At 37.7% G+C, this 19288-nt stretch overlaps 2 protein-coding genes across 2 annotated transcripts; both read left to right on the top strand.

Moving 5' to 3' along the window:
* The first annotated feature begins 3994 nt into the window (after positions 1 to 3994).
* Positions 3995 to 5759, top strand: LOC145766029 (uncharacterized). The gene is made up of 3 exons (XM_082577682.1): positions 3995 to 4129; positions 4572 to 4707; positions 5549 to 5759. Exons 1-3 carry the CDS (start codon positions 4036 to 4038, stop codon positions 5757 to 5759), a joined length of 441 nt encoding a protein of 146 aa, XP_082433808.1. The 5' UTR covers positions 3995 to 4035.
* A 4576-nt stretch (positions 5760 to 10335) lies between these two features.
* On the top strand, positions 10336 to 15032 carry LOC145767137 (uncharacterized). Its single transcript, XM_082578899.1, has 4 exons — positions 10336 to 10484; positions 11017 to 11160; positions 11381 to 11534; positions 13590 to 15032. Exons 1-4 carry the CDS (start codon positions 10385 to 10387, stop codon positions 13828 to 13830), a joined length of 639 nt encoding a protein of 212 aa, XP_082435025.1. The 5' UTR covers positions 10336 to 10384; the 3' UTR covers positions 13831 to 15032.
* Positions 15033 to 19288: the final 4256 nt, after the last annotated feature.

Below are 19288 nucleotides of genomic sequence, written 5' to 3'. Positions count from 1 at the left end.
AAGGAAGCAAACCGAATTAAAAGGCACGCAAAAATAATAATTCGCAGCAAGATGTTAAAAGAGAACACTAAAAGGTCAACAAACAATCAAAAAACAGATAGCTTTCATGTATCGTCCGAATTTTTATCTGCGCCGGAAGTTTTGTTTGCCCGGTTCTTTTTTTTTCATTTCTGTCACCAGCCGCCTTCAAATACCGCTTCACTGCAGATTTGATAACTTTGTCCGGCGCCTTGGCTTGCCTTCGAATCACATCTGTAATAATACAATATGAGCTCTCTGTGAAAACAATTTCGCTCACAACAACAACTTAATTACACTACTAACTCATTATTAGGGATCGAACCGATGGCAAGTATCCTTGGCAAGCAACAACAACCACGCATGTGATATTGGGAAGGCATGGCTAAATAGTAGAAACTGATCTATTACAGGACGTTGTCACATTTTAACGTTTATATTACAGAAAAATATTCCATTCCTTGATAAATCTTCCAATTTGTCAATCCTCAGTTGATTTGATTTATATTTAACTTCCATTCATAAAAACAAAGAAGCCTGGCATTTTCCACCATCGTACTGTAGTAGTGTAGTATGCATGGTGTTAGCAATAGCATTGCAGCACTTATTACTGACGGTAGCTCATAAAACTACTTAAAATTTAAGTAAGTTTGTAAAACTTACTTAAATTTCAAAATCGTAAAACAAGTTTGAAATTTAAGGATAAGATCATTTTAAAATCATAAAACTACTTAAACTTAAAATTTAAGTCTTAAATATACACTTATATAAATACAAACTTACCAAATAACACTTTTTTATTTTCAGATCAAGAAAGGTAGTTTTTTCGTTTTTTCCACTCCAATTAAACTGAGCGGCCAGATCGTCATTCATTAAAAGTCGCATAACTCTCCACACAGTTTCCGTACAATTATTTCCTCCAATCGTTGTTATTTTCCATCGCTGTTAAATGAACATCCACACGTTACTCAATAGTCAGTTTAAAACTGAACAAGGTAACAAGCCAAGTTTAGATCGTGAACTCAATCCAAACAACTACACGTTCTAAATATTGGTTAATCGTTAGGTTATGCTTTAAAAATCATCATAAATTGGTCTAATCAACATGATTCTATTTTACAAACTAAATTATTTCTGCACACAAAATGTATGTGGAAGCGTTTGGAGCAATACAAACAAGTTTTAAAAATTGAAACTGAGCAGTTGAATAACTAAAAGCCCAGACAGCAAAATCTGTCATTTTTACATTGGTTCAATGTCCGCAGACGTCACATCAATGTAAAAATGACGGATTTTGCTGTCTGGGAGGTTCTAATCTTTTTTGAGTATGATTTACTGTAGTTACCACCTGCAAAGCGAAAACAAACATGTAACTAATATGACAACAGTTACTTTATAGGTGCAATAACAAATATTTTGTCAACACGTCATGTTAGAATTTAACTGATCGGTTGTTGCATGACATAAGGCTGGTGTAGCCATGTCGAAATAGGATTGCATGTACCTATTCCGACATGGCCTACCGCACATGTAGCTTGTGGCATAAAAGAGTAAGTTATAACAAATGAGTACAGTGACTTACATACAATGGCTGCCAAAACATCCGCATCTTCTTCTAACTTTTCTTCCAGATCAAAAAGAGAGCGTTTGTTAGCTTTCTTAAATCTTCATGTAATTAAGGTTAAAACACAATAGACTAGGACGTACAGTTCCCTCTTTCGACACTTTCTTACATGCTGTAGGCGTAACCGGGTACATCAAAATAAGTGCAAAGTAAGCTTTACTGTACAGCAGTCTACCCAATAACTGAGCAAGCGCAAAAGACAATTGATCAGACAAACAGGCTCTTCAATTTTCAAATCAACCGCGTGTTTGAAATGGCACGTGACTTCAATCAAGCGCAACTAAACGGTATAATCAAGCGCGGGCGAAGCTCGGCCTTTCGTACGAAACCAACACCATCTGACGAAACTCGACGGCGCGTTGCCAGCGGAAAGCGAGCGAAAATCGAAAGCGCGTCTCTCGCTCGAAAGTCGACGGCGCGAAGCTAGCAGAAAACGCTCACATTGGCGACATCGAAAATCGTTAGCTGTAGGACAGCGCCTGACTGGCGAATATCGTCATGACTTTACAGAAAAAAAATCATGACGATATTCGCCAGTGAGGCGCTGTCCTACAGCTAACGATTTTCGATGTCGCCAATGTGAGCGCTCGCCGCCCTGACGACGCCAGCTGCACGCCGACTATTGCTACCTGGGAACTCCTTAACAAACGGAAGCTGTGTTTTTCAATCTCGGTGACCGGCATGTGTCTCAGTGGTTGAAAGCTTCTACAAATATGTGAAACTACCATAGGGTTTGCTCTTAAAGCTTTCGTGGTCCGAGGACAAAGATTCAATCATGGTGTAATGCTAAAATATTGAGAACAAAACTAAAAGTGGAACCCAATGCTTGCAGTGATATCGCCGATTGTGTTACGTGACTGTCATACATCGTCAGTAAACAAAAACTTGTTTGTGATATTACTCATCATAATAAGGAAGTAGGCTATGCGTTGAATATTCGTGATGTGTTAGATTTTACAACATCCTATTGCAATACCGTAGGTATTCAAATGTTTGCATGTTAAATTTCATCATCGGCAAGCTGTTTATCTGGTTGCGAAATTGTAGTTTTTTTTTATGAAGACGAGCGTGAAAAAGTGTTGTTACTGGCAAGGCTTGTCATGCGATGACCGCATCTTCAAAATAAAAGCAAAAGAAAGAAGGTCATCATAATATTTAATGAGTCTGATGTTGAAATTAAGTCTCTCAACAGTAAAAATCGTCTCTTCATCAATTGCATTCCTCCAGCACACAGCATGTGGCTGTGTCTTCGGCAAGACACACAAGAGCGTGCCTGAAAATGGACACGTAGATTGGCTTGCCTTCCGGTCTACTTGCTACACACCTACAAACACCTAGTAAGTCTGGATAAGACAAAAATATAAGATAGAAGCTGGAAGTTCTCAAATACAGAACGCATAAACTGAGCAAATTAGTCTATTCGATAAACAAACTGATCTTCTTGCTTATGAGGCAGCAATTCAGGTAACATCTCCCAATTGTTGCAACCAGAGCAGTGTCTTCATATCAGGGTTTATGAGATTCACATGTTCTTCAGGTCGAAACACTGGACAGTGATTTATGATGTGCTGTGCTGTTTGACAGTCACCACTGATTAGCCTACTGATTAGCCTAACAAACTGATTAGCCTACGTCACTAGGTTACTTTCTGGAAAGTTTCGCTTTTGCAGACAGACACTTACCAAGTGAAAACAAAAAGATCAGCAACCTCTCCAGCCCTCTACATCAGGGTTTCTTGAACTTTTTTAACTTTGTTTTCAACAAGAACATGAAATTGTGGCTTCGTGTTTGATAGGGCTGATAGGATGGTTGTTTGAACTTAATCTATTTTCTTTTGAAAAATTTATTCCATTTTTGAAATTATACACTAAGCTTTCCATTGGGCCTTTATAGATCCCCTAAAACTAGTCCACGTACCCTTTGGGGGTCCAACGCACCCCAGTTTAAGAACCACTGCTCTACATACAAAGAAAATTACATGACTCATTACATGATCGTAATTTGTAGTCAAGAATTTCCACAAGTTTCGAAATATGATGATTCATCTATTTTCATCAAGCTTCCAGGAGTCGTGATTACGTTTTGGTCCGTTATCGTTTCAGCAATGTGTCCAATAAAGTTAACGATGCAGACATTGATTCGCATTCAGCTCTAAGTTTGTGGCCTAACCTCAGCGCAGGTTTGTATTCAGCACCAAATTTGTGCTCTCAGTGCCAACTTTATGTTAAAAAATTTGCATTATTTATTTTTAGTTTGTTTTGCCAATTGAGTTGAAAATGAAAATTTTTCTGCAAATAGTTATTTGGTGTTTGTTGGTGGTTTGCATCAAGTCCCAAAACTTAACTTGTTCTACCGGCGCAACCGGTAAGCTCACTCCTGCAGGAAGTCCTCCAATGGACACAAGAGAAAACGTTCAGTGTCCCATCAATCACGGAAAACAAAATTGCTTACGTGTGGAGACTACACTTGGGGTTACCGGAGTATCAGGTAAAGTGAAATGTATGTTCTAGGCCTACTATACTTTCATTGCAGATTTGACTAACTAGCTTCTAAAGCGCGTAAAGCGTTTGTCACAATTCGACTTTTGACTCGTTTGGGGTCATGCAACACGCAAGTTAGTGTACTTTATAGGGTTCGGTCGGTTCTCGCAAACAGAGTTTTACAGGGCGAACCTATTGTTAGATCAGAGCAGGTTCTTATTGCTGCTATGCACAATAGGTTTTATCTATTTATTGACGTCATGATGACATGTCATGACGTCGTGACGTCATGTCAAACCGGCATCACGACGTCATTGATATTAAACAATAAAAGTCATGATGTCGGTTTGCGAACCTAATTAATTCCACCATTGTTTCTAGCTAAATTAATGATATTGCTATCTGTCTATATTTCAACAATTATTCTTTAATTTTTATTATATTTGCAGCTGACATTATAGCCGGACTTTGTGTAAATGATACAATATGCATGACTGATTGTGACAATTTAATCCCATTCTTAATTGAAGAAGTATTTACAACCAGAATTACACTTAATGGTGTCGCAGCTTCATACACAATTCTGTGAGTCTTTCCGTATACATGTATAGTATAGTGACAAAACAAGAAAAATTGGTTATTGGTTAACGTTGTGTTACATATTAACATTGGCTACGATATGTTTCTCGGCAGCCGATTTGTAGCAAGAATTGACAGCGATAGACACGTGTTTCGCCCATGAGGCTGGGCTCATCAGTATCGCACCGTATTCTGCCACAAATTTATTCGACCACCGCTTTACCAGTCAGTACCAGTCAGATTGGATGGTCTGAATGGCTTAGCGTGGAAGCTACACCGTTATGGTTGGCGAATCGCAGCTGCTCGCTGTACTAGTGAGTGCTCAGCCTTGTGCTGATAGCCGGGAAGAACGCCCCTTTCTTCACAATTGGCTACGATTATACAAATTTCGCATAAAATCGAAGAAGTCTTTTAATGTTTTTTAATGAAGAAGTTTTTAAATAAAACGTTACAAATGTTGATTATTGTATAAAAAACAAAATACATGCCCAAAATAGGATACTCTGTTGTACAAAAGTCGCACAGAAAATGGTTCATGCCTTTTAATTATTATTTTTGAGTTTGTTAGAATAATATCCTACTATGTACTTTATCGTCTATCAACTTTTGTAGTATGGCAAAACTACAGTGCTCCTCTCCAAACTGTAATTTGTAAAGTTGATTTTAGGGTCCCATGAGGTCCCATAAGGTCCAATAACTATTAAAAGAAGCCCGGAAACTTGTCAAACAATCTGCGTAATTTTCGAAATCAAAGATATTTGAGGCCAAAAATCTCATTGGTACCAGGCCCAAATTATGCTCTCAACGGCCTTGCATGACGCATTTAACTGTGGTGGGTTTTATACAGAACATGTGAACGAGCTTGCTGCACCACTGACAATTGCAATGAACAATCAGTGGAAACTATCCTTCAAACTCAAGAAGCTACTCTGCCACCGGAAATGACGAATGTTGCTGAAGCTACAACAGGGGGCGCAGAAGAGCTACTTAAAATGAAGCAATCTTTGCTTGTTTTGTTTGTCACAGTGTCGTTCTTATTTGGCAATATCGTTTTATAAACAAATGAATAGTTGTTATTACATAAGAAAAATCGTAGCCTACTACAATGAGACTGCTTGTCGAGTATGATTCGCAGTTTAAGTGTTAGTGTTTGGAGATTGACTTTGGTTCGACTTATCGGCACATACATGCGTTATTCAACAAAAATGACCAACGGTACAGTTTTGGTAAAGTCTTTGGTTGAGAAGGAGCGACTTTCCTGGCGTCAGCACTACCTGACTACTCACTATAAAACAGCGAACATGGTGTTGCGCTAACCATACCGATGTAGCCTCCATACTAGCCATCAAGACTTTTCCCAAAAACATGTGTTTCCCGGCAGTTGATTGTAGCAAGATTTGGCAGCGATAGACACGTGTTTCCGTGCGCGGACATTTTGCCGAAAGACATTTTGCCGAATGGACAAATTGCCTAAAGGACAAATTGCCGAACAGACTAATTGCCGAAAGGACTAATTGCCGAATGGACAAATTGCCGAAACAATTTGGAAAAAAATTACTTTGAAGTGACACAAAGTCTCGTTACTATGCAAGCAGTGCTTTTGAAATAGAATCACTTTGCTACTTTATGTTTGCCTAAAAATTACTTTGAAGCAACACCAAGTCTCGTTACTATGCAAGCAGTGCCTTTGAACTGGTAATTATTTTGAAGTGACACCAAGTCTCGTTACCATGCAAACAGTGGCTTTGAAATACTGTAGTAATTACTTTGCTACTGTTGTTTGCCTAAAAATTGCTTTATATACAGTATCCACAGTTTTTGGAAATCAGTATTAGTTTGAAGTGACACCAAGTCTCATCTATAAGTATAGGCTATAGGCCAGTGGCGTAGCCAAGGGGGGGGTTTTGGGGGTTACAACCCCCCCCCTTTGGCACGCGTGTGACGTCACGATATTGAGATGATGCTTTCAGTCTAAAAAAAAATTGCCTAATTTTAAACAAAATTGCATTAAAAGAGTGAGTTTTGCCAATACCAAACATCTCAGCCAAGAATTAGCAACAAGAAAACATAGAGACTTAGCTTTATTTCCGAAAAATGCCGAAGAAAACATGATCTTATCCTTTTGCTATGCCACCGGACAGCACCATTTTACAGGAATATTCGTACCCACATTTTTGTTGAAAATGCTCTCAGAATGCACCAAATTTAAAGTAATTTTTCAAAATTTTCTGGGGGAGGCCCCCCAGACCCCCCGCCGCTGGGTGGTCAAAACCCCCCCCTTTCGAAATCCCTGGCTACGCTACTGCTATAGGCTATGCAGTCTCCACAGGTTTTGGAGATCAGTATTAGACGTTCGCTTATACATATAACACTTCTGTCGGATACTTACGCGCTGTCGCACATAATTTGTGAGTGAAATCTGTTTGTGAATGACATTTATGTATTATTAGGTTATGATAATACATAAAATGCATTTGTATAATTTCGGCAATTTGTCCATTCGGCAAAATGTCTTTCGGCAAAATGGGTTTCGGCAAAATGTCCGGGTACCCGTGTTTCACCCATGAAGCTGGGCTCTTTTTTTTGGACTCATCAGTATCGCACCACTTATCCATACCACATAGTTCTCAACCGCTGCTTTTGTCAGTCAATAGAAGGAGCGGTCTTCCTGGCGTCAGCAAATTGACATCGTCGGTTGAGAACTATGTGGCATGACTTAGTGGTGCGATGCAATAAGCTCTGGCAAACCTGTTGAAAGAAAAGGTTGTTTGTAGAGTCAGAGACGCTTCGCGCTTCTTGAATTAGACAGGCCAATCACGCTGCTGGCAAAACGTAAATAACACACTATCTTAATCTTTTATTGTTTAATATCATTTTTCATTTCCCAATTTTCTTGAGAGGTTTTCAATCGCTTTTGTAGTCCCAATGATGAGGATCAATTGACCGGCACATGTCTCAATAGAGTGACCGTAGGCTAAACACCTCCAGCTACTTTTGAGAAATCAAAAAATTTCTACGATTTATTTCAACAACAAATCAACTTTGAAAAAAAAACTTTTGAAACTTTGAAGCAAGACTAAGCACTAAAGTTGCTTAATTTCAAACCTACATCACTTTGCGACAACTTTAAAGCATCTGTCTACCGATCTATAGTTATCTTTGTTCACCAGTTACTTTCTCCCCAGCACTTTTTGAGTTTTTTCATGTGATATTATACATCCAAACCAAACGTTCTTATTAAGTTTGGTGTTGTTTTTTGCATCTCACAAACAAAAAAATGTTTCTTGCTATATTCTGGACTATTGGAATGCCCAAATATTCAAATGTTAAAAGTTTTATGGAAACAAAAGGTCAATAACGATGAAGTACTCTCCAAATTCAATTCAAGCAAAATTCTCTTACAAATAACCAGTCGAAGAAAATTGAAGTATTTCGGACACACAATAAAACAAAACTCGTTACAAAGATCATTATTAGAAGGGAAGATAAATGGTAAAAGAAACAAAGATAGACCACGAATGATTTGGACAACAAACATCACTACTGTAAATGGACAAAATTAAGTTATGAAAGTGCAGTACGAACAGCTCATGGTCGAGAACAATGGCGCATTGTATCCAACCTCAATACGAAGAAGGAGCATAATGATGATGATGGAATCAAAAGTAAAGCATAGAATGCCGATATTACCCGCAGTAGTCACACCATGACTGCAAAGCATTTTGCGGTCTTCCGGTCACGTATCTTCAAAAAGATTTGGTAAACATCAACTTTTACTTTTCGGTACATAAATATGTTTGTACAAAGTTGTTAACCAGACGTGGATATCCAGATGCCTCATTTGATGAATTAGACCTAGAGCGAAATGTTGGTAGACTAATTATAATTTAACTTGGTAAAATTTTGTTTACATTAATTGCTATAGCTTTAATCTAATTTAAGATTTTGCTAAAATGCTAGGTTTGACTAACAGTAATTTTAAGCAAATGAAAACAAAACTGCGCTCTTATCAACAGTGGGGTACCTATGCAAAATGGCGCCCATGGCAAAGTTTAGATGTGCGCCCTTTTCAACAATTTAAATTAAATATTGCGTACAAAGATGGTAGCCTACTGCTATTTTGCATTCATTAAATGCTGGCATTAGCATACAAGTCTTTTATGGACAAATCACGAAGAAAATAAATGTGTTATTGCCATTTTATTACGTTGAAATTCATAGGCTTTTCACTGTGGAGCTAATCGATTTGATGGTATGCTGCGCTTTATGCCTTCATTCCAAGTTATTTCCCACATGAAAAGTAGCTCACGCGGCTCCCCCTTTGTTTTTCATCTGACTCTGTGTATGCTGTAGCCTACCAACAAGTAAATTATTGGACATAATCGGACAGAAGTTGTACGCTACTACGAATTGCGTTCATTTTATCTATTTGATAACTTGAGTAAGTTAGGTAAAAGTACGGTACTGTATAGGCTATTCATAAAGCACAGCTTGTGAAGTTGTGAATGAACCTCAAAACTTCAGACTGCTAAGTGCTATAGGCAGCACCAGCACAGCACGTAAAAATAAATCATACCTAGCCCAATTCTTGGTCTCAAAATTTCGTATAGCCTAATCATGCATATAGGCTCAATAATACCTTAATGCTAACTTCTTCCTAGAACAGACTGAGTGCTCTGGTCAGGCCAAATTGAAGTGATAAAACAAATTAGATTTAAATAAATTCTTATAAAATGATAATGTAAGTAAATGATAATGTATAGTAAATGATAATGTAAGTAAATGATAAGTCAGTTCTGGTGCTATACTTCTAAGCTCCAACTAATCGCTGCTTAGCGACTTTACTAAACTTCCAATTGTTTTAGACTGAACGCAAAATGAGCCAGGAGAGGCACAATGTTGCTTTTGCAAAGTCACAATAACAATGGCTACAGTAAAAGAGAGACTCTTTTTGGTCTTTGTATTGGGCGCAAATTAGATTTTAAAGAAAGTGTAAGCAGCAAATTTGAACTTTTACCAACCGATTTTTGCGCCCCTATCAATGTGGCGCCAATGGCTCGAACCCTGCTTGCCATACCCTAGGTACGCTACTGCGGCTATCAGCTACATGCAAAGAAAATACAACAAAATTATCAATCTCACAGTGTCCTTCTGTCATTCCCATCGCACGACGTCATTGAAATTTGAAACGCAATTAGTTTATCTGCATCGCAATGTTTATTGTGACGTGTGGTAAAGCAAGGTTTAGTCATGTACTTCTAGACTAAATAGTCTAGAAGTACATGGTTTAGTGCTGTGATGGTGGAATGACACGTTGATCTAAAGTAGCCAAACTAGCCATATTGGCGCTTCTATCCAAATAGAAAAAGATATGTGACAACAACTTAAATTCTAATCTAATTTGTGAAAACTTGAGTAGCTCTAATTACAATTCTCATTTTAGCAAAGCTAAAAAATTTAGTTCTCCAAGACTTGTTGTAAATCGTTGGGCAGGATCAGATGTGACGTTGGCTGCACTGGAGCTAATCTGTTTAGGTGGGGGTTGCACAATACGCCGATATGTGTCTGCGGAGCGGCAGAACAAACAATGCAACACATACTCCACGAATGTCCCATCTTAAGGCCCCAAGTGGAATCATCGGTATTCGACAACTGAATCCAACTACCGTATCATGGCTGCACGATGAGGCATTGTCAATCTAAGCTACTACAAGTCAAACGAGAGAAGAAGAAGTCGGGCGTTAGCCTGGATACGACAAAAAACTTTCACAATACCTTTAAAGGTTTGTTTTGCTATTTTTACCAGTCTTCTGCGAGGGGTGTTTACGTTTTGGTTTATTGTCGTTTTAGCAACAGGCCTCACGGCTTTTCCGGTTGCGTCCAATCATGTTGAAACTACAAATATATTGATTCATTCTTACCAGTAGCATTGACGGGGAGATCCAGGTGGTTCTTTTAGATCCGAGCCCGAGATAATTTTAAGGGCATGGAATCTTCCCAATGGGGCCAAAAATTTGAAAAAAACGCCGTGTATTCTTTGAACATAATTAATGCGTTTTTCTAAGATGTGCCTTTATCTTGGTGCCGAAGATCTTATTAGTATTAGGTCAAATATTCTTTCAACATCCCTAGTTTCCAGCACTAGGTTTGCATCAAGCAGGTCTGTCAGCCTCATGCTAAAATCAAAATTGCATTATTCATTTTCAGATTGTTTTGTAATCTGATTAAAAATGAAATTTCTTCTACAAATAGCTATTTGGTGTTTCTTCGTGGTTTGCACCAAGTCCCAAAACTTGACTTGTTCTACTGGCGCAGTTCGTACGATCACTCCTCCAGGAATTCTTCAAATGGACACAAGAAAAAGTGTTCAGTGTCCCAATAACAACGAACCACAAAATTGTTTACGTGTTGAAACCACGCTTAGAACTACCTTCTTCTTTGATAGAGTACATGTGGCAGGTAAAGTGAAATGTGCATTCTACTTTATGTTTGATTACAGACTTGACCTGAGAAAAGTAACTGAGCTTTTAAAGTGAGCGAGATGTTTGCCAAAATATGAACCTATTTAAACATCAAACTTAGTTATTACTTTCTAAAACCTCTTTTCACCCATATGAATGATGCGGTTACATGACCATATTTGACAACAAAAACCTTTCAATGTTTATTGTTTTTGCAGCTGTTAATATTACTACATTTGCACTTTGTGTGAATGATGCAACATGCATGGCTTATTGCAGCAGTTTACAATCACTTCTTCTCGAAGACCTTTACCAAGACCTTTCTGAGGCCGGAATTGCACATAACGGCCATGGAACTAGCCATAGACGCCGGTAAGTTTTTCAATATAAAGCACGGGATGTGCATTGTGCAACCACCAAACAAGAGAAAGCTAGGGTATGCAAAAGTGATACCAAATATTTTTCAAAGGTTTTGGAGGAATTATTATTTTACACTGGCAGTGACCCAAAACTTGCCCGTAAACAAACATTCTACACTTAATCTTAAGCAATTTTATCATCCACTTATCAAACCATCATAAGTTTTGCAAATTTAACCTCTTCTACGCATAAAACACATTACCTGAAAAATAAAGTACAGGTTCTATAAAACATATAAAACACGTTCTTGCTACACTCGACTGCCGAAAAACACATGTTTTTGAGAAAAGTCTTGATGGCTAGTGTGGAGGCTACACCGGTATGGTTAGCAAAACACAATGCTCGCTGTTCTATAGTGTGTAGTCGGGTAGTGCTGACGCCAGGAAGATCGCTTCTTCTCAACTGTCATGAAACTTGATATTCCTGAAGTGTGGTTGAAGTTTTTTTTAAGTTTTTGGTCTTTAAATGCGAAGTAATAGATTTTTTAAACCAGCAAGTTATATTTAATCTAACTTTTGTACGTAAACTCACTTTCTCATTGTAAAGTGACATAATTACAATATGCCTTAAATCAATTAGTGCTAATTTAAACTTCAGGTTAGTTTTGAACGAGCAAGCTTTGGGCGACCACAACCTTAAAAATGTCAAAAGTATTTTTTCTAAACTTTTTTTTAAATGATTAGCAGAACTTTTTTTCTTACTTGTTAGATACCGTAACCGTAGTCTAGTTAGTCATCCCATGATTTTATGAATCTCTTGATAAAACGTAACAAATAGATATTGATTATTGCAGAACATACGAAAGAAATACCCACAATGAGTCCTCGGTTTAAAAGAAGTCAAATCGAAATCGTTTCATCATTATTAATTGTTTTGTTGAAATAATATCATTCAAACTAGTGTATTTACTGCATCATACGTATATCATCTGTTTGCGGTATCGCAAAACTAATTTTCTCCAAAGTTGTAATTTCATATAGTAATAAACTGGTTCAAAAGTTAGAGAATATGTTGGCTACCGTGTAGATGAAGCTATGACAAAAATTACACAAAAAAGTTGTGGAACAAAACTGGCAGCATTGGAATTTGTCAAGCAACTCAGTATAAAATGCCACGCCCTTTAAGCCGGCACTTTACGATTTAGGACACAATTAAATTTGGTGCGCTTTTATTATTTTCTACGTCGGCTGTACAGCCAAGTGGTACGGGAATCTAAAGGACTCCTGTTCGATACCAATCAAATACATATCTGTAGGTGGACATGAAGATTAGCTTGGTTGCCTTTCCTTCCACTTCACCTGCATCTTCAACTACCGGGCATAAGCTAGAATGCAACAAAAATTAATATGATTATTCCATAAATTGAGTTTTGCTTTTAGCAGTATGATCGTTGTTTAATTAACATACGTACTAACAAATGAGCTATTTAGCCTGGTGTTGCAGGTTTACTGTGATAATAGCGGTTTGCGCTGGCTTTCGAGACACAGTTCTTTAGTCATGTGCTGTGATGAATGGTGTAAGAGTCAGTGTGTCGTTGTTTTATAAATTTTAATTGACTCCAACACCATTTGTTTTCATAAAACCTCCTGTCGCTACAGATAGGGTTAAGCATCATTTCATACGTTTTATATGACGGATAAAATCGGCCTTGCTTCACAACAAAATCAGTCTTTGCAAGTGTTTTAGAAAGAGAAGTTTAAATTATAACATAGTAAACGTTTAGGCTAGCAAGAAAAGTTGTTGAAATGATAATACGGGAAACATACCCACATTCCCTACAATTTCTTTCACGAAACTCTGGAGTACATGTGCTCCAGTTGAAAACCAATGCTCTAATATAATGCAAACATTGCCAAAAACCGTTCAAGTAGCTTTTGCACCCTAAAAACATTTTTTCTCAGTCAATAGCCCTATGCATTAGTTTGTAGGTAACAGCATTTGAAAAGAATGTTTTGTACAACGAAAAGACAATAGTCTTAGCTAACGCAAGTGTTTCGTTTCATTCAGGGATTGTAAAAGAGCTTGTTGCAAAACTGACAATTGCAATGAACAATCAGTGGAAACGATCCTTCAAATTCAACAAGAAACGACTCCAGGAATCACCCCGGAAATGACGACTGTTGCAGCTGAAGCCACCACCTTTGTTGAAGCTACCACAGGGGGAGCAGAAGAGTTATTTAAATTGAAGCAACCTTTGATGGTGTTGTTCGTCATCTTGTGGTTCTGGTTTGGCAATATTGTTTCGTAAACAAATGGATGACTGTTATCGAATAAGAAAACAATCCAACTATTTGTCAAGTAAAAATATTGCTTGCATAAAATTTCTTTATCATTGATCCACAAAACACGAAGCCGCACCAATGATTACAGGTGGCGTGTTGTGTCTGTGAAGCTTATATCTTAAAAAAATGAAATTAAAAAATAATAGAAAAATATAATACCACTTGTTTTTTTTTGTTACTTGTTATATCGCTCAAAGCATTTATGTAGCGCGTAAGCAATCTGTTTGTGCGCTTTTGCAGCTGATTTTGTGCTAGTTGTAAAATTTCAGGTGAAGCATTTTCTTGGATTCTAGAAACACGTGAAAAGAATATGGAAAATAGCTCTTTAATACTTTCAAGACTACCATAGTTTAAATTTTGTGGCTGTTCTATTGCACGTACAGTCATGCTCCTTATCTCTCTGTTTTTTATGTTTTGAGTCTAACATGATTTTATCAACCTTTCCCAGTCATTGAAGTGATAGAATATGGAATATTGCAGCCGTTCGCAACACCTTATAGAGTAGGCCTACTAGTTATGTGTTTCGACCGTGCCATATTTTAAACTGATTGTTCTGCTATGGTATCATGCACATTATAACGTCCGCGTTTTTTCGCTTCTACATTTTTCTAAACATCTTCCATGTTTGGCATATATTGTTTTTGTTGTGATGGTCAGAAATTAAAACAAACTGAAATGAACACTAATTATTTTCCAAATTGTTAACTTACTTAATTGTTAATTTACTGTTGTTCAAATTTTACACAAAAATCGCAGAGTTAACTTTCAATTTGCAGATTGAACGGTAAGGCAAGACAGCAACATTTTTGCATTCCTCGTCAAGCATTTCATAAAGTGTTTTGCCAAGACCAAGGTGAATGCGGACAATGGGAATCAAATCGACCACCTTGCAAACTTGGGTCTGATACTTTCATCGCGCAACCATACGCAGTCTGTGGGTTAAATTACGTATAGCTTATTTAATTTTACCTAAATTCAAATTATAAAATTAGGCATTCTACAGTCGTATTTTCATGTAACCTACGCAGGGGCATCTACAGTATAAGGCAAACTAGGCAGTCATTTAGGGCGCAGCCTTCAAGGAGGTGCAAAACTTTTCTTTTTTTGCCGTGTAGCTACCTTCTGGCTATATCTTTTTCTTTGAATAAAGATGTGTTTGTGTTTTGAATGTTGTCTCACAAATTGTAAGCCTATACTGAGATACATAACAGGCGATGCTTTGAAGCCATTAAGATAATGCTACTATAAAATCTTACAGTAACTTTTAATGCATATGGATGCCGCTCGGATGATATTTACAGTTCTAAAGAAAGCAGTCGCAAGAGATTTGAAACTGCTTGCATTTTTTGCAAAACAGGTTGTTGAAATGGGAATTGCTCAGTAAGATAAAAGACCAACGATACAGTTTTAACAAAGTTTTTGGTATGACCCAACCAGGAATCGACCTTAGACCCACCAGCACTAGATCCGAAAGCGATCACTCGGCCATTGAGCAGGTTCCAAAAAAAGGTCAGACGCAACGAAAAGCTCTGGCAAAGCGCTTGAAAGGAAAGATTGTTTGTAGTGCCAGAGACGCTGCGCGCTTCTTAAATTAGTCAGGCCAATGTGACAATTAGACATTTTACCTTTGTGGAAAGAAAACAAATGAACTAATTATCGCCAAGGATATGCACAGCAGAGAAGGAGCGATCTTCCTGGCGCCAGCCAATTGACAGCGTCGGTTGAGAACTATGTGGCATGAATTAGTTGTGCGATACTGATGAGCCCACCTTCATGGACGAAACACGTGTCTATCGCTGTCGATTCTTGCTGCACTCGACTGTCAAGAAACACAAAGTCTTTGGTATGACCCAAACATGGCCACCTGGGGATGCGGCCTGATTTGTCACATTTTGCAGATTTTGATTACAGCTACTGCTAGTGCTTAACTGACATTTTTTGAGATGTTTTTACTTTTTGCGGTTTCCTAATGACAAAAAACTTTTTTGTTGCCTTGGGGAAGCAGTAGCAAATGAGAAAAAGTAAGTTGAAAAACGCAAAATCAGACTGTTATTGAAAATTAACAGTCTGACTAAAATCTACAAAATCAAATTTTCTTTGTTTTTCAACATGTGAGGATGTTAAAACCTATTGTGTCATCTGGGGAAAAGAATAAAGAAAGCGTAAAAATCTAATTTTTAGAAAAATGTATTTGAACGTTCGCCCAAAGTTAGAAAAACCTGGAAATTTCTCCAAAATGTGACAAATCAGGCCGTATCTTTAGGTGGCCATGACCCAACCAGGAATCGAACTCAGATCCACCAGCACTAGATCCGAAGGCGATAACCACTCGGCCGCTAAGCACTGAGCAGGTTTCAAAAATGAGACTCCGACGTAAAACAAGCTCTGGCAAAGCGGTTGAAAGGAAAGGTTGTTTGTAGTGTCAGAAACGCTTCGCGCTTCCTAAATTAGACAGCCCAATGACGATGCTGGCTAGACGTAAATAACACACTATCTTAATCTTTTATTGTTTAATATCATTTTTCATTTCCAAATTTCCTTGAGAGGATTTCAATCGCTTTTGTAGGCCTAATGATGAGGATCAGATGACCGGCACACGTCGCAATAGAGTAACCGCACACAACTTCAACTACTTTTGGGAAATCAAAGGAGTTCTATGACTTATTTTAACAGCAAATCAACTTTGAAAAAAAAAAGTTTAAAACTTCCAAGGGTTTTTGAAGCATTAGCAGACAAGCAAGACCATTCAGCACTACAGCTGCTTAATTTCCAACCAGCATCACTTTGCGACAACTTTAAAGCATCTAACTTCCAATTTAAAGATATTTTTGTTCACGAGTTACTTTCTCCCCAACACTTTTTGAGTTTTGTCATGTGATATTATACATCTAAAGGTTTGGTATTGTTTTTTTTGTATCTCACAAACAAGAAAAAGTTTCTTGCTACATTCTGGACTATTCGAAGCAAAAGCAAACTAATAACAGTCAGTACTGCTATTTTGCATTCATCGGCAGCCGTGGCCGAGTGTCGGCAGCCGTGGCCGAGTGGTTAGCGCGTTGGGCTCGCAGTCGAGAGCCTGCATGTTCGACTCCAGCCACCCGCACTTGCTGTGGTTTCTCTGGGCAAGAAACTTTACGATAATTGCCTCTACCTAGTGATCGATTTCGAGTAATGGTACCAGTACCAAATTTAAGTCATAAGTAAAGTAGATAACCGGAAAACAGACATTGCCGTCGGCTGCAGCGTGGGTCAGGTGTATGTCGGAAGGCGTACACCGATGCATAGCGCTCAAGTCCGCTTTCCCGCAATGCAGGATAAAGATAAACAAACAAACAAACAAAAATGCTGGCATTTGCACAACAATCTAAACTTTTGGTGTTATTTATTAAGTAAGAATCGATTTCGCTATAGTAATAGCATCTTCAGCTAGCACATGTAAAAAAGAAAATTTGAAAATACGTAAAACGAACAAATAAAGCAAATTCCGATATTATCAACATGCATAAAATTCTATTTTAAATAAATGGTTACATGAAATTAAAATTAAAATCACAACCTGCAAGCCTAAATTTTAAACTGGTGTTCTGCCACGATTTTCAACACTATACTGGTACAAAATTCAAGAACACGTGAACATTATCATCCATCAAGTAAATTACAATCGTTCAACCAGACGAATAAAAAGAAAAACGCAATTTAGATTACAGTCCACTGCCATAAGTTTACATTGATATAACGCCAAAAAGAATAACTTGTGGATGAGCATGGTTGAATAATCTACACTACAGGGGTCGGAGGTTGCTGATGACATGGGAGTAACAAAGCAGACTAAGTGGTTGGTCGAATCAATTTTTGTATGTTAATGGTGGCTTTAATTTTATGTAGCCATTTATCTTCAGCGATGTCTAAATATTGTTTGCTGGGTTGTTCGGCGAAAGTAACAACAAAGCAGTCTGCCAGAGCTGGTTTCTTTTTTAGTTCACTGTTGTGGAATTTTGCATAATGTGTCAATAATGCTGCTTTGTCACCGGATTTATCAGAGTGATTAAAACTGTTCCAAATAGATCGGTGTGTGGCCGGTCGGTATTACCCGCAGTCGTCACACCATTACTGCAAAGCATATTGCCGTCTTCCGGTCACGATTCTGCAGAAAGATTTGATAAATATCTAGTTTTCTTCTTTGCACGCAAAACGTTTTTACAGAGTTGTCAGCCATACTTGGATAACCAGATGTTGGTAGGCTAATTAGAGCAAAAATAGAGCAAAATGATGAAAATTGAATGAAGCTGCTTACCACTCACCAGGCATTTAACTAAATAATATGAGGCGTTCTACTGGTGCAAATTAACTTGTCGCTGTATACATCTTGTGATAGTTTAGCTTAATTTGCACCAGTAGAACGCCTCATATTATTTAATAAAGCAAAATGTTGGTAGATTAATTCTAAGGTAATTTGGTAAAATCTTTCCATTCATTGTAGTTCTAATCTAATTTCAGGTTTTGCTAAAATTTTTGGTTTGTCCAACAGTAATTTTCAGCAAATCAAAACAAAACTACGCTCATCAACCTCATGTAGGGAAAATGCAACAAGACGATTCATGGAAACTCGATTAATTTACCTGCACCACATTGCTTATTGTGATATGTGGTAAGGCAGGTTTTAATGCTGTGCTGGTGTGTGACATTTTAATCTCGAATTACATTATTGGCATTTTTATTGAAATAGAAAAATAATATGACAACTGTGTCTAACTAATTCTAATCTAATCTGTAAAAACTTGGGTAGCTTTAATTACAATTCTTATCTGATTTAGAAAAACTAAAAAAAAATTAGTTCTCCAAAACTTGTTATCAACTATCCTGTATTAGCCTGGATACGACAAAAAACTTTCAAAATAGGTTTATTCATCTATTTTCACCAGTCTTCTTGGAGACGTGCTTACGTTTTGGTTCATTGTCGTTCTAGCAACAGGCCGCACGCTTCTTTCATGTTGTGTTCAGTGATATCGAAAATACAAATGTTGATTTGTTCCCAGCAGTAGCGCTGACAAAGGATCCTGGTGGTAGTTTTGGACCCAAGATAGTTTTATGGGCGCTAAACCTTCCCAAAGAGCCCAGGAATTTGAAGAAACTACAGAGTATTTTTTGAACATATACGCTTTTCTTAGAAGGGCCTTGGTTTGGGGCCCGAGAATCTTATTGGTACCGGGTCCAAACTCAACGGCCTTGGTTCCCAGCACTAAGTTCGCACGAAGCAGGTCTACCAGCCTCATGCTAAAATCAAAATTTCATTATTTATTTTCAGTTAGTTTGTAATTGAGTTGAAAATGAAATTGCTTCTACAAATAGCTATTTGGTGTTTCTTGATGGTTTGCATCAAGTCTCAAAGCTTGACTTGTTTTAACGGCACAGTTACGACGGCAT

The sequence above is a fragment of the Aplidium turbinatum genome, chromosome 3 (assembly GCF_918807975.1).
Source record: "Aplidium turbinatum chromosome 3, kaAplTurb1.1, whole genome shotgun sequence".
Taxonomy (NCBI): Eukaryota; Metazoa; Chordata; class Ascidiacea; order Aplousobranchia; family Polyclinidae; genus Aplidium; species Aplidium turbinatum.
The sequence above is the reverse complement of the archived record's forward strand: the minus strand, read 5'-3'. Positions and strand labels throughout refer to the sequence as shown.